Source organism: Sebastes fasciatus, chromosome 2, assembly GCF_043250625.1.
Source record: "Sebastes fasciatus isolate fSebFas1 chromosome 2, fSebFas1.pri, whole genome shotgun sequence".
Lineage (NCBI taxonomy): Eukaryota > Metazoa > Chordata > Actinopteri > Perciformes > Sebastidae > Sebastes > Sebastes fasciatus.
The window spans coordinates 7,569,481-7,581,933 of record NC_133796.1 but is presented as its reverse complement, the minus strand read 5'-3'; the positions used below and the strand labels follow the sequence as shown (position 1 = coordinate 7,581,933).

Sequence of the window (12,453 nt, the reverse complement as noted above, 5' to 3'; positions counted from 1 at the left end):
CGTACACATTGCACATAATCATTTGATTTATTGGTAATATAAAAGCATTAACAAGTGCAGCTTTAATGTTTTTTCCTTTGATTTGAATTCTTCCTGGTTTGAAACTAATATTCCAGTCCACAACACAGGCTAATGCTGGAGTTCAACAGTAACTCTTCTAAAGCCACAAATTGTTGCAACCTTTATTAAAATAGGCTCAACTAATGATATACTTCCTCATATGTCTTTATGTCTAACTTTAACCAAATTTGCTCACAGTGTTGAGATTTTGGGACCAACTCGGTCTCATCTGTTTGGCTTTCATCAGGTCAGCCATCAAAGTCAAGTTCTCTCTCTGCTCCTTATCTCTACATTCGTATCTCTGTAAGCGCTGAGGGTCACAGTAACGGTTGCCGTCACTTACTCTAAGTGGTCTGACGGACGCACCTTCAGCGAGCATCAACAGCCCTTTCACGCGATTGGAGCGGTGCAGATAATAATGATTTTCAGCCCAACAAAGGAGGGGGAAGAAAAAGCTAAGTGACATCTTTATACCTATAAGAGCCCTTGATGATGGACGGCTGCTTGTGAACATACCGTCCAATGACAGATAATGTTCCCGCATCGGCCTTGTCTTTTATCAGTGTGCTGTCTGTCCTGTATGTAAATTTCTCTCTGCATTACATAATTCATGCCTGAATATTTACGACAAACTGGAGGCATGGAGAATTTACCAGGCAGGTAGCATTATGGGAAGTGTAGTATCTAGTGTTTTTGGAGTTCAACACATGCTAGGGACCAAAGTGATGATATCTCAGCCTCTCCTGCTTTGGCTTTGACCTTTTTTTTCTCTTTGATTCCATTTTTGCAACGTTGCAACTTAATGGAAGTGCAAAACTAAATTGCTGGAGTACTCTTTTCCATAAACCGCTTCTCTAAGTTGCAGCCACGATCCTAGTTCAATTTGGGTCAAAATCCAAATGATTGTAGTAGCGTCTGAAACTAATGCTACTATCTTTTCCTCCTCATCTCTCATCTTTCATGCCTGCTGTGATACAGTAGCATGACACGCAGCAACTGATTAAGCGTGTACATTCATGGCAACCCCCCCCAGTCTGCCGTATTGTTTTTCCCAAAACGTGGCGCAGACATCCCATTGGGCAGATGTTTCACTGATAGGGCGTCTATGATCCCTGGCCTTGCCGCGCAGAGACACAACAACACACAGATGGTTTCCTTTTCCCCCTCATCACTGTGTTTAGATTGGAATTAGCTGCTGCACTTCATCAATTATGCAGCGAGGCAGCCTCTGTCTGCTCATCTGCATGCTGATCCCTTTCCCTTTGATACAAAGTGCCAGCCGATGTGCTGGGAGAAGTGTTTTACTCAGCATGGTGGAGGAAAACATGACTCCACTTATCTTACATGATGCTTTTTTGGTTGCATGTTAGTTCTTCTTCAGCTACTTTTTTTTTTAATCGATCTTCTCTATGATGTTTTGTACACCCACTGTCCAATTTCTGAACGTTACATGCATTACGTTACATGCGTTACAGTCTTTTAAAAGTATACTTCCATCTTCACAGGAAACAACTTGGTTAGGTTTAGGAAAAGGTCGTGGTTTGAGTTAGAATAACTACCGAAGTGGAGTTACTTAAGTAGGAAAAGTTACGTGACAAATAAGTCAACGTTGACTCCTGGTTTCATACGGGACATGAACAGCGATCTCCTGGGCGGAAGTCTGGTATTTTTTGACCCACCCATCCACTCCGACCTCCTCCCTACGTGGCGTTTGGCACTTTTTACACTTGGGTCATGATTACGTGGATTACATACAAATAGATTTTGTGGGATATACACAAATTACAGTGCATTACTTTTTGTAGGTATAGCTACAAACAGTGTATGAGCGCAGCCTGGTACAGTAAGTGAATCTAATACACTGTAATGGTGCAGTTGACTATAGAGCAGAGCAGACAAAAGACACCATTCTGTCTGGGAGACGTGCTGATAGATAATATGTAGTATTTTCCTCTGTGGGTTATACATCCTTTATAAAAAAATGAGTGTGATCCTCCCAGCCTGTCGATTATGCATATGAAGCACTGTGAAATTAGCCCCTTTTGTTTGGTTCTTGCATTTCTCTTTTAACGTGTGAATTGGCTCGATTATACAACAAAAAAATCGGGCTAATCCTCACATCCCTCTCTGCCTGCCTCCACCCCGTCCTCTCTCTCCCCTCTGTCTCTCTTGCTGGATTTCCTCTGTTTTTCTGTCTTGCTGTGGGGGAAACAAAGGGAACAAAAGAACGAGAGGAGACAGTAAGCTTCTCATCCACTGTAGTGGACTGGTGGAGTGGAGCTCTCAATGGAGTGCTGGGCAGACTGGGTGGACTGGTGGTGCTCTGAGAACTAGGCCAGAGGACTGTTGACAGCACCCCAGAGTCCAGAGTCAGGACCAGATGAAACGGAGGATTACCGGAAGAAAGACCGTCAGGGGAAAAGGGAAAAATTAGTCAATATATTGCTCGGTATCAGGGATGAGGGATTATTATGGGAGGGATAGGGGAAGATGGAAGGGTCCCAGTACACTGTTGGATTTAAGACAGGGATCAAGTGGAGGGTAAAGCACAGTTTACTGACTTTTATTTGTATACACACACAAAAAGACAAAGTTTGAACCTGATTGTATAGAATTTCAATTCGCACCCATTTTCTCAGTCATAACTCCATTAAATCAGAAAATTGTCATATACATACTGATTGCAGATAAACGTCCATAAATCTGCTTGGAAATCATGTAAAACTGACAATCCCCGTAACTGATCAGATCTTACCTCATAATCATCATGTTTAGATGTTTTCTTCAGTATCAGAAGTAATCAAGTTAATCGTTGTCTGTACAGTCCTGGTTACAGTGCAAACAGAAACTGCTAGTAGCGATTGCAGTATGACTTTTCTTGGTGCAGATTCTACAAAATGCAAACAAACATAGTAGTCCGATAAGACTGAATTGCCAATTTGTGTTAACTTCATTCATTTAGCTGACTGTGTTGAAGTTGGCTGATTTTGTGTTGTGTGGAGTTTTTATTTTATTGTGTTTGGCCCGTGGCCGGAGGCCTTATGTTTTTGGGTTGTCTGTTCGTCCGTATGTACGTACGTACGTACGTCCCATTCTCGTGATCGCGATATCTCAGGAACGCCTTATGGGAATTTCTTCAAATTTGGCACAAATGTCCACTTGGACTCGAGAATGAACTGATTATATTTTGGTGGTCATTGGTCAAGGTCACTATGACCTCACAAAACACGTTTTTGGCCATAATAGTTGTGACTATTTCACACAAATGTCTTTAATAGGATAAAATGATGAAGTGATGACAATTAAGACAGACGTGGATGTAAACTGTAACTTGACTTTCTAGTCTTCAGTATTGAAAGTAACCCAAGTGATTGTTCTCTGTACGCATCTGGTTACAGTGCAAACAAAAACTGCTGGTAGCAAATGCAGCATTACTTTTCTTGCCGTGGATTCCCCAAAATGCAGACAAACATAGTAGCTTTCTGTTCTCTTCATTCATTTAGCCTGAAACTGTGTTCATCTTAGCCGATTTCTTGTTGGGAATTTTTCGTTTTGTTTTGCCCTAACCTATCCGTAGCGAGTGACACATCTGATATCCTTTTCTGCGGTAACGGTTGCGTGTTGACTTACAGCTGTGTCAATCTCATGCATGCTTGTTCCATCTTTATGCCTCCACGCCGGCGACAGCCATGGCCGGAAGCATTATGTTTTGGGGTTTTCCGTCCATCTCATCACTTGGACTCAAGGATGAACTGATTAGAATTTGGTGGTCAAAGGTCACTGTGACATCAAAACATGTTGTGGGCCATAACAAAAAAATTCACATGCTAATTATGACAATTTCACACAATTGTCTAACCGGATCAAATTATGTAGTGTTGACGTTTTGGACAGACATGCATATAAACTACAGCGTCACTGGTTGGTGGAGGCCTACAACCACAAAGCCATAATTCCAGTTCATGGATGTAGCTAAGTGCGAAGATGACGTCCCATTCTCGATCCTGCCTATTAAACTCTGATTGGTTTCTCCAACTGGCAGAAACAGCAGCCAATGAGCACAACACCATTTCTATTTCAATCACTTCGGCCGTCTGGCGCTCATTTGTCGCCCACAGGAAACTCATTGTCTCCATGGCAACATTAAACTTCTTGTTAATGTCATGCAAAGCATGGTGGTTTCCCTGTTGGCAGAGTGGAGTGACAAAATTCATTAAAAATGTTCTTTTTTGGTTTCACACTATCGATCCATTTTTATACATCATTAAAGCCCATAAAGCTTAAAGACTTCTTACTGTATATCGCTGGAACACTGACACTCCAGTCAATCCATTCATATACAGATATCTACTGTATAACTGTTTACTGTAAAACAATTTAAAATTGCATTAAACATCTTTCCATAAGAACTGTACTAGATCTATAGTACCACTGACAACTTATTCTGAAATGTCAGTGTTGTAGTACTCAAGATCAGTCTTGGTCCCGAGACCGGTCTCAAGACCACTTTTTGAAGGTCTCGGTCTCGTCTAGGAATCACATTTTTACTCCGTCTTGTCTCGGTCTCAGACAAAGAGGATTTTTATTTCAAGACCAGTCAAGACCACAACTGCTGGGCTATCTTTAAATTGTTATTATATGGCAATAAAAGAGGTGAATGAGGAGAAATCTGTGGGTGTTTTAATGGGAATATGGATATTTCAGATCAATTTGACGAGTCTCTGTGGTGTGCATGTTTCACATTTTATCGTGAGTGCGTCATGCAGCGTGGGACTATAGTCTGGTCTTGGTCTTGACTCGGTCTTACCCTGCCTTGGACTTGGTTGTAACTCGATCGCACCCTGCCCTGGACTTAGTCTTGACTTGGTCTCAAGCCCTCAAAGTTTTGGTCTTGTCTCGGTCTTGATACACTCTGGTTTTGGTCATTACTTGTTCTTGGTTTAGGTGGTCTTGCCTACAACACTGTTAAATGTACACAATATGGCGGCATTCCCTACTAAGACATGTAGTCAGTGACTATGCCATAAGTATGTAAATAATGGAAGTGAAAAGCAAGTAAACAGTTAAAGGGTTCCATTGCTGATTGCCAGTGATCATTAGCTGGGAGTCAGAGCTTATAAACTTTTTTATTTGACACCACTAAGGGTGGAGAGCAGCAGGGACAGAGGAACGAAGGAGTAATGGAGGAAAGGAAATGAAATCTATCAATCCAAGATAGTTATGTGAAGATCAGCGACTGTCACTGGAAGAAAAGAAGGAAGGAAGAACGGAGGGAGGGGGAGTCTTAAACAGTTTCAGGGGTTAGGACTAAAGTTACAGCTGGACTTTAAGTGTTGATGCTGCCAGGCGCCTCATACATCCTACGGTTGGATCCATCGTGCTGTCCAAATGCACTTTGCTGCTTGCCTTTATGGTTGTTTAAGTTTTAGTTTCTTGGGTGAAATGGAAGCCAGATCTCAGGAGTGATTGGTTATCGCTCTAAAATTGTCAAAGCTCTCTGATTTCGCCACCTTCAGTGTTGTTTCATGCTGACAGAGGCAGCGATAAAGAAAGGGGAAGGAAGGAAGGGAGGGTATAAAGGAAGAAGGAAAGGTGAAGTATCAAGGTGAAGTGTACAACGCTGGAAATTTCCCCTGATATTATCCCATAAATGTAAGACAAAAACATTGTGCACCCTTAGCTACAACACACTGAGTGCTTAGAGAGTGATATGGAAAAGTAGGGCAGGAAGAAGTTGGATATATTTTTAGTTGTGATATGTTTACACAGGGATAAATCGGGTAGTATGTGTGTGTGTGTGTGTGTGTGTGTGTGAGCGTAGGAGGTAATCATGCATGCCCCGCTGACTTTTTTGGTGACACAGGAAATGGTGATGTAATAGTATACAATCCAAAAGCTCTTTCTCACACTCGCTGTCTCCTGCTCTGTGTCTGTCTCTCACACGCTGATGATGTATTTGCCCCTCGGCCACCGTGATGTTCCAAGTCCTACAATCATGTGAGCGCAGTGGTTCTGGTCGCGGTCTTTGAGCTCTCTGGTCGAGACAAACACACACTCACGGACACATTTATGGAGCGTGGAGCTCGCTGGCTGAGAGTTTTGTGACCTCCTTAAAACGCAAAACTGATTTCAGAAGAATTCACGAATCAGATCTTTGACCTTGAACAGACAGGCTTTGTAAGATTATTCCCCAGTTTCACCACACGGACCTTTAAAGTTTCATCAAAGAAAAGTATCTAATGTATAATAACTATGTTTTTGTTGTGCACCAGAGCTGCAACCCTGTCTCCCACACAATTACGTTCCCATAAAGCCAAACTGCATCCTCAATTACGTTTTGAGGGAAACATATTTTTTCCTGGAATACAGTTGTAGTTTTAAACACGTGGTTAACGTTATTTAAGTTAGACGTAAATTTAAAATAAGTCAACACTGACTTTTGGTTTCCTCGGACACAAACAGCAGTCTCCTGGGTGAAAGTCCTGTGTTTCTTTGACCCACCCATCCACCCTCACTTAAAGTCTGCATAGGGAGGATGGGTGAGTCTAAAAACATCAGACTTTCACCAAGGAGACGGCTGTTTGTGTCCCATGTAAAACCAGAAGTCAACAATGATTTATAATTAATATAACTTCCGTACTTAACACAACTTCTGTACTTATTTTAACTCAAACCACGACCTTTTCCTAAACCTAACCAAGAATTTCAAACCGTTATACGTAAGCTATAAGCTTCCGAAACCTAAACAAGTAGTTTTGTTGTATAATAATAACACAACAACCGATTTTTCACCCAGGAGACCGCTGTTCGTGTCCCGTGTGAAACAAGAAGTCAGCGTTGACTTATTTGTCGCGTAACTTCCATACTTAAGTATCTCCACTTCCATACTTGTTTTAACCCCAAACCATGACCTTTTCCTAAACCTAACGAAGTATTTCAGTTATTGTTATTGTTGTGATTCTGCAATATTACCAACATGTAAGGGACAGCAAGCCGGTCTTTAATGTGAAATAAACCCAGGCAGGGCGATGCAGATTCCCGTCTGAAGGGGTTTATTTCACAACAACGACCCGCTCGCTGTACATTATCCCACTTATTACACGGCTACTTACTTAAGAAATCAATAATTTGACACAAAAATGGTCCGCCAGAGTCTGACATCAGAACTGCACCCATAGCAACGGTCTGTTATACATAGCAACGGTATGTTATAAAGAAATAACAGACCGTAGAATGACGAGATTGACCAATCAGAATCAAGTATTCAACATAGCTGTGTAATATTTACACTACTGTACAGTACACCAATGCCTATACACATTCAGAGTGCTGCTGCATTTATTCTCTACTCAAACATTAAAGTGAGTTTAGCATGTGACTGTTAACTTCAAAGTCAAAGTGAAATGTTTCAGGTAGTCATCTATTAATGTACTGTACCTCAGCAGAATACTAACACAGTGTGTGTGTGTGTGGGGGGGGGAGACCTGCATGGTAAGGAACAGGAAGCAATCACACACATACTCAATCATCACTTGGTCACTTGCCACCAGGCTCTTTTGGATTGAAATGCCCGAAATATGCTAATGAGAATTAAGGCTGCTCGTGTATGTCTGTGTATGAGCGTGTGTGCGTGTGTGTGTGTGTGTGTGTGTAGGGCACTTCAAACAGCCTGTAAGGGGAGGGAGCAGGGTGAATGTGTGAGTGTGTGTGAGCGTGTGTGGATGGTGGAGGGGGTAGCTTTTGGTACCAAGGGGAAATAGGACTGAGATTTCAGACCAAATTAAACCACATCAAACAGGCCAGATCAAAGAGTATACAGCCCTTACTGTCTGTGCCAGTCTGACATCACGACAGGATGCCCCACCCCCCCAGCTCACACACACACACACACACACACACACACACACACACACACACACACACACACTTCCTTCCTACTGTCCTCCTTCGCTTTCATTTGTCGTTATTCTCTGCATTTCCTTAAGTTTCATTTTTTCATATTGGCAGATTTCCCGTATCTTTCTGTTCCTGTATATGGATACCATTCATACTGATATAAATACAACCCCCCCACCCCCCCAATGCACACAATTCACAGGCATTTAACAGGGTTATAGGTTAACCTGGATCAAGTATAATGTAATATGTGCTGAGGCTGGGGGCGCGTGATAGAGCACTCATCCAGTCTACAGGCGGGGTGGGAGGATGGGGGAGCAGCATCCATTAGAGACGCAGCTTCATCCTGGCTGCTCTACTCAGAGCCTTTGATGCTGCCTGATGCCAGTGTGGCTGTCAAGTCATCGGTGTATATATGTGTGTGTGTGTGTGTGTCTTGGTGGATGGATTAGGTAGCTGCGTAGGGAGGACAGGTGGGGTAGCTGCTGTTTTGGGGGATAAAGGTGGAGAAAGGGTGAAAAAGGGGGCGATACAGGGTACCGATGGAGCAGGGAGGGGTGTGTGTGTGTGTCTGTGTGTCTGTGTGTGGGGGGTGGTACTGTGGAAAGATAATAGGGAATTGGATTGATGACAGAAGCCGAAAAGGGTAAAAAGATATGTTATAAGAACAAAGACAGGGATCTGCAGTAATGTATTTATTATGTGTCTGTTTTAATTAGATTAATAAAAAGAGAAAAATGAAAAAAGACAGAATATTTCCTCATCTAAATACTGATTATTGTAATTATTATTATTCAGTATTGAGCCATTAACTGTTCAGTGCAATTACAATTTTTACTTAAGTAAAAGTTAGAGCTGTCAAAGTTAACATGATAATGCAAATTTGTTCATTTTCACTAATTTCTTTAACGCATTAACGCAACTTGCGATTTTTAGTATGTAGTGGGCTCAGTTTTAGAGATAGAGTAAAGATACTGGTATCATATGAGACTAGCAAACCTAAGGAATCCATTGGTAGCAACCACCATCATACTAGCTTATCGCAAAGGGTGCTAAATAACGCTCCAAACTTACGCTAAATCTTAGTGAGGATCATGGCCATTTTCAAAGGGGTCCCTTGACCTCTGACCTCAAGATATGTGAATGAAAATGGGTTCTATGGGTACCCACGAGTCTCCCCTTTACAGACATGCCCACTTTATGATAATCACATGCAGTATGGGCAAGTCATAGTCAAGTCAGCACACTGACACACTGACAGCTCTTGTTGCCTGTTGGGCTGCAAGAGCTGTCATGTTTGCCATATCTTTTATGCTAAATGCAGTACCTGTGAGGGTTTCTTGACAATATTTGTCATTGTTTTGTGTTAATTGATTTCCAATATAAAAATATACATACATTTGCATAAAGCAGTATATTTACCCATTCCCATGTTGATGAGAGTATTAAATACTTGGCAAATATCCCAATTAAGGCATTTTGAACAGATGGAAAAATTGGCAATTATTTGAAATTAATTGCAATTAAATATTTTAACCGATTGACCGCCCAAGAAAAAGTTAAAAAAAATTAGCAAAATATACTATAATTATCAAGACTCATAATAGTATTTTCATAGTGCTGTATTGTTATACTGTACATTATTATATTGTCTTATTACTGCTGCCTTAACATATAAGCAGTATTTACATGTAGCAACTGGATGTGATAGAGCACATTTTTATGGCTGTGACTTATCGATCTGTTGTTTCATTTTTCAATGAATCACTCCACGGTCTGTGGATAAAATGTCAGAGAAAAGTGAAAAATGCCAATCACACTTTTCCAGAGCCCATGGGTGACATTATGAAATCGCTTGTTCAGTCTGACCAGCTGTCCTAGAAAAACCCCAAAGCTATTTCATTTTTAATGAAAAACAGAAAAGCATCAAATCCTCTCATTTAAGAAGGTGGAACCAGAGAATGACATTTTTGCTAATAGATCCCTCAGAGACCTCTAAAATTAGTAGTTTGGGTCTAATATGGTTTATCCACAAAAAGGTTCAATGACCTCATTAAAAAAATCCTAAAATTACATCTACTTCTTCTCCCTCATTGGAGAATCCAGAATTGAAACTGCTGAACACAAGATGTCTCCTGTTTCACGGTATAGTCCATTTCAGTTTGTATTTGCACTGGAGGCTTCAAGTTTCCACATCACATTTGTATAAGTTGCATGTTGAGCCGTGATTGGTTCCAAATCGTGCTCGGACGTACTCATCTTAAACTGAGATTTAAGGTGAGCACAGAGAAACTTTCCACCTTCAGCAGGTAAACCTGCCTAAATGTGCCTTCTAGTGTCAAATTCTGCACACACATCATTCTGCACAGTAAAGCTCAAACATCAAGTAACAAGAACAAAAACAAACTTTTTCATTGGAGGGGGACTGTTGATCAACTAATCAATCAACTGATTGATCTAATTGACTACAGTAACGGTTCAGCTCTACAGATTTAAACTACTTTACAGTATTTACTCTTTGGCAGTTCCATCTATAACAATGCATCATATTGTAATGAAATCTTAATCTGCAAATTAACTAATAAATTCAGCTGTCAGATCAATGTAGTGGAGTAAAAAGGACATTGTTTGCCTCTGAACCGAGTAGGATAAAGAGAAGTATAAAGTAGCATAACTGGAAAATCTCATATAAAGTATAAAGTATTGTACTTAAACAGTACTTGGTGCCCGTCCGGAACACATGCCCATTAGGAGCGGGCTGATTGCTTGGCCCCTGGAATTGCTGCTTGCAGCGTTGTCGAGTAGCTCATTGCTCCTTGACTGCAGGAAATTGAAGAAGAGTTTGATTGTAACGTTAGTATATCAGCATCCAGCTGCAAGAGTAAACTGCAATCAATGAGCCGCGGCCTGTAAAGGTCCGCTGCAGACGACATGCTCGACTCAGTGCGCAGAATACTAATATTGAACGTATCACATTTCCGAATTGCACTAAATTTGACACTGCACGTTCTTGGGTCCCCAGCAATACACCCGCCAAGTCTAAACTAGATTGGATGAGCGGTTGTTGAGATATGCAAAGGACACTCACACACATACAGCTAGACAGACAGAGATTCCTTGCTTTATATTTAGATATATCTCTCTCTGCTGGCACTCGCTGTAAAGTGCAGAGTGAGTTGGGGGCATTCCTGATACGTTAAATGTATCAATATGTAATAACTGTCGATATTAATGTATATTTTTGTCTGTGTGTTGCCAGTGCTCCTATCCTGTGTGGGAGGACTTCAGCGCCAAGGCCACCAAGCTGCATTCCCAGCTCCGGTAAGTTACTTTGACAACATAACAAAATAAAACAATTACTACATAAATAGTCCTTCCAAAATGTTACACGGCTTTTTGACTATTGAGCAAAAATAACCATTTTATGCTAAATTGGATGAAAGAATTTTGGCAAAAGAAAATCAGACTGCCTGTATCAGATTTTTTTCTGTTGGCTGATATTGATGCCAATATAGACATAAATGTTTGCCTAAAGGAGAAAAGCATTACATCATGTAAATGCAGTAATGTCATGGGTTTTTCCTCTTTGAATTATATACAAATTATGGGATGCATGGCTGCTTTTAATGTGACTTCAATTACAAAAAACTAAATTGAAAAAAATATGTTTCCAAATAAATAATGCAAAAAAAAATATGTTTGTTACCGTAGATGTGGGCAGGGTTACCATCTACAGAGGTGTATAACACAGATATCAACGTAGCAACATGCATGCATTTTCAAATGAATTGACCAAATCAAATATGCCATCGTTACATTTCCAGTGCAAAATCTGACCATTGAAAATGCAAATTATAGTTACAAAACCATTTTATCTGACGTAATGAATGTTTTCTGTTCATCTAGAACCACTGTTCTGGCTGCTGTGGCCTTCCTGGATGCCTTTCAGAAGGTGGCAGACATGGCGACCAACACCAGAGGTAGGACAGCAGCTGTGTGTGTGTGTGTGTGTGTGATTGTGCATGTCAAAGAGAGCTATAATCTGTGTGCATCGGTATGTGTCCCTTTGCCAGTGCTGTGGTGTGTTTTGGTCCTCTGAAGCGCCCTCCACATGGCAGCACTATTAGGAATCTCATTATGTTGTTGAGATATTATCAACCAGCTAAATTCTCCTTTTACTGATGAAAGTGTTTCCAGCTGCCTGAAAGTACACGTTGTCCCAAACTTCAAAGCAGTGGCGCTACATTGTTTACAGAGGCAAAAAAAATTACGGAAGTATCTGGGAGAGGTCAATAAAAGCTATTTGTGTAGCAGGATATATTTTGTTAGACTTCCGGATGCAATAGGGCGATCATTTTTCCATTCTGTGTTGTAAACAACATACTATGGGTTATTTGAGGCGGATACCAGTGGTTTTTGGTAGATGCGGCTGTTTGTGGACAGTTTTTGCTAGTCTATCATATGTTTAAATTTGATTTAAATGTGTGAAGTATAAAA

At 40.9% G+C, this 12,453-nt stretch overlaps 1 protein-coding gene across 4 annotated transcripts in view; it reads left to right on the top strand.

Moving 5' to 3' along the window:
- mtss1lb (MTSS I-BAR domain containing 2b) overlaps nucleotides 1-12,453 on the top strand; it is a 91,171-nt gene that overhangs the window by 13,004 nt on the left and 65,714 nt on the right. For all 4 annotated transcript variants that reach the window (XM_074660411.1, XM_074660391.1, XM_074660402.1 and 1 more), the window contains exons 2-3: nucleotides 11,216-11,277; nucleotides 11,863-11,936. In XM_074660411.1, the coding sequence (XP_074516512.1) occupies nucleotides 11,216-11,277; nucleotides 11,863-11,936 (136 nt within the window). The remainder of the gene's footprint in view (nucleotides 1-11,215; nucleotides 11,278-11,862; nucleotides 11,937-12,453) is intronic.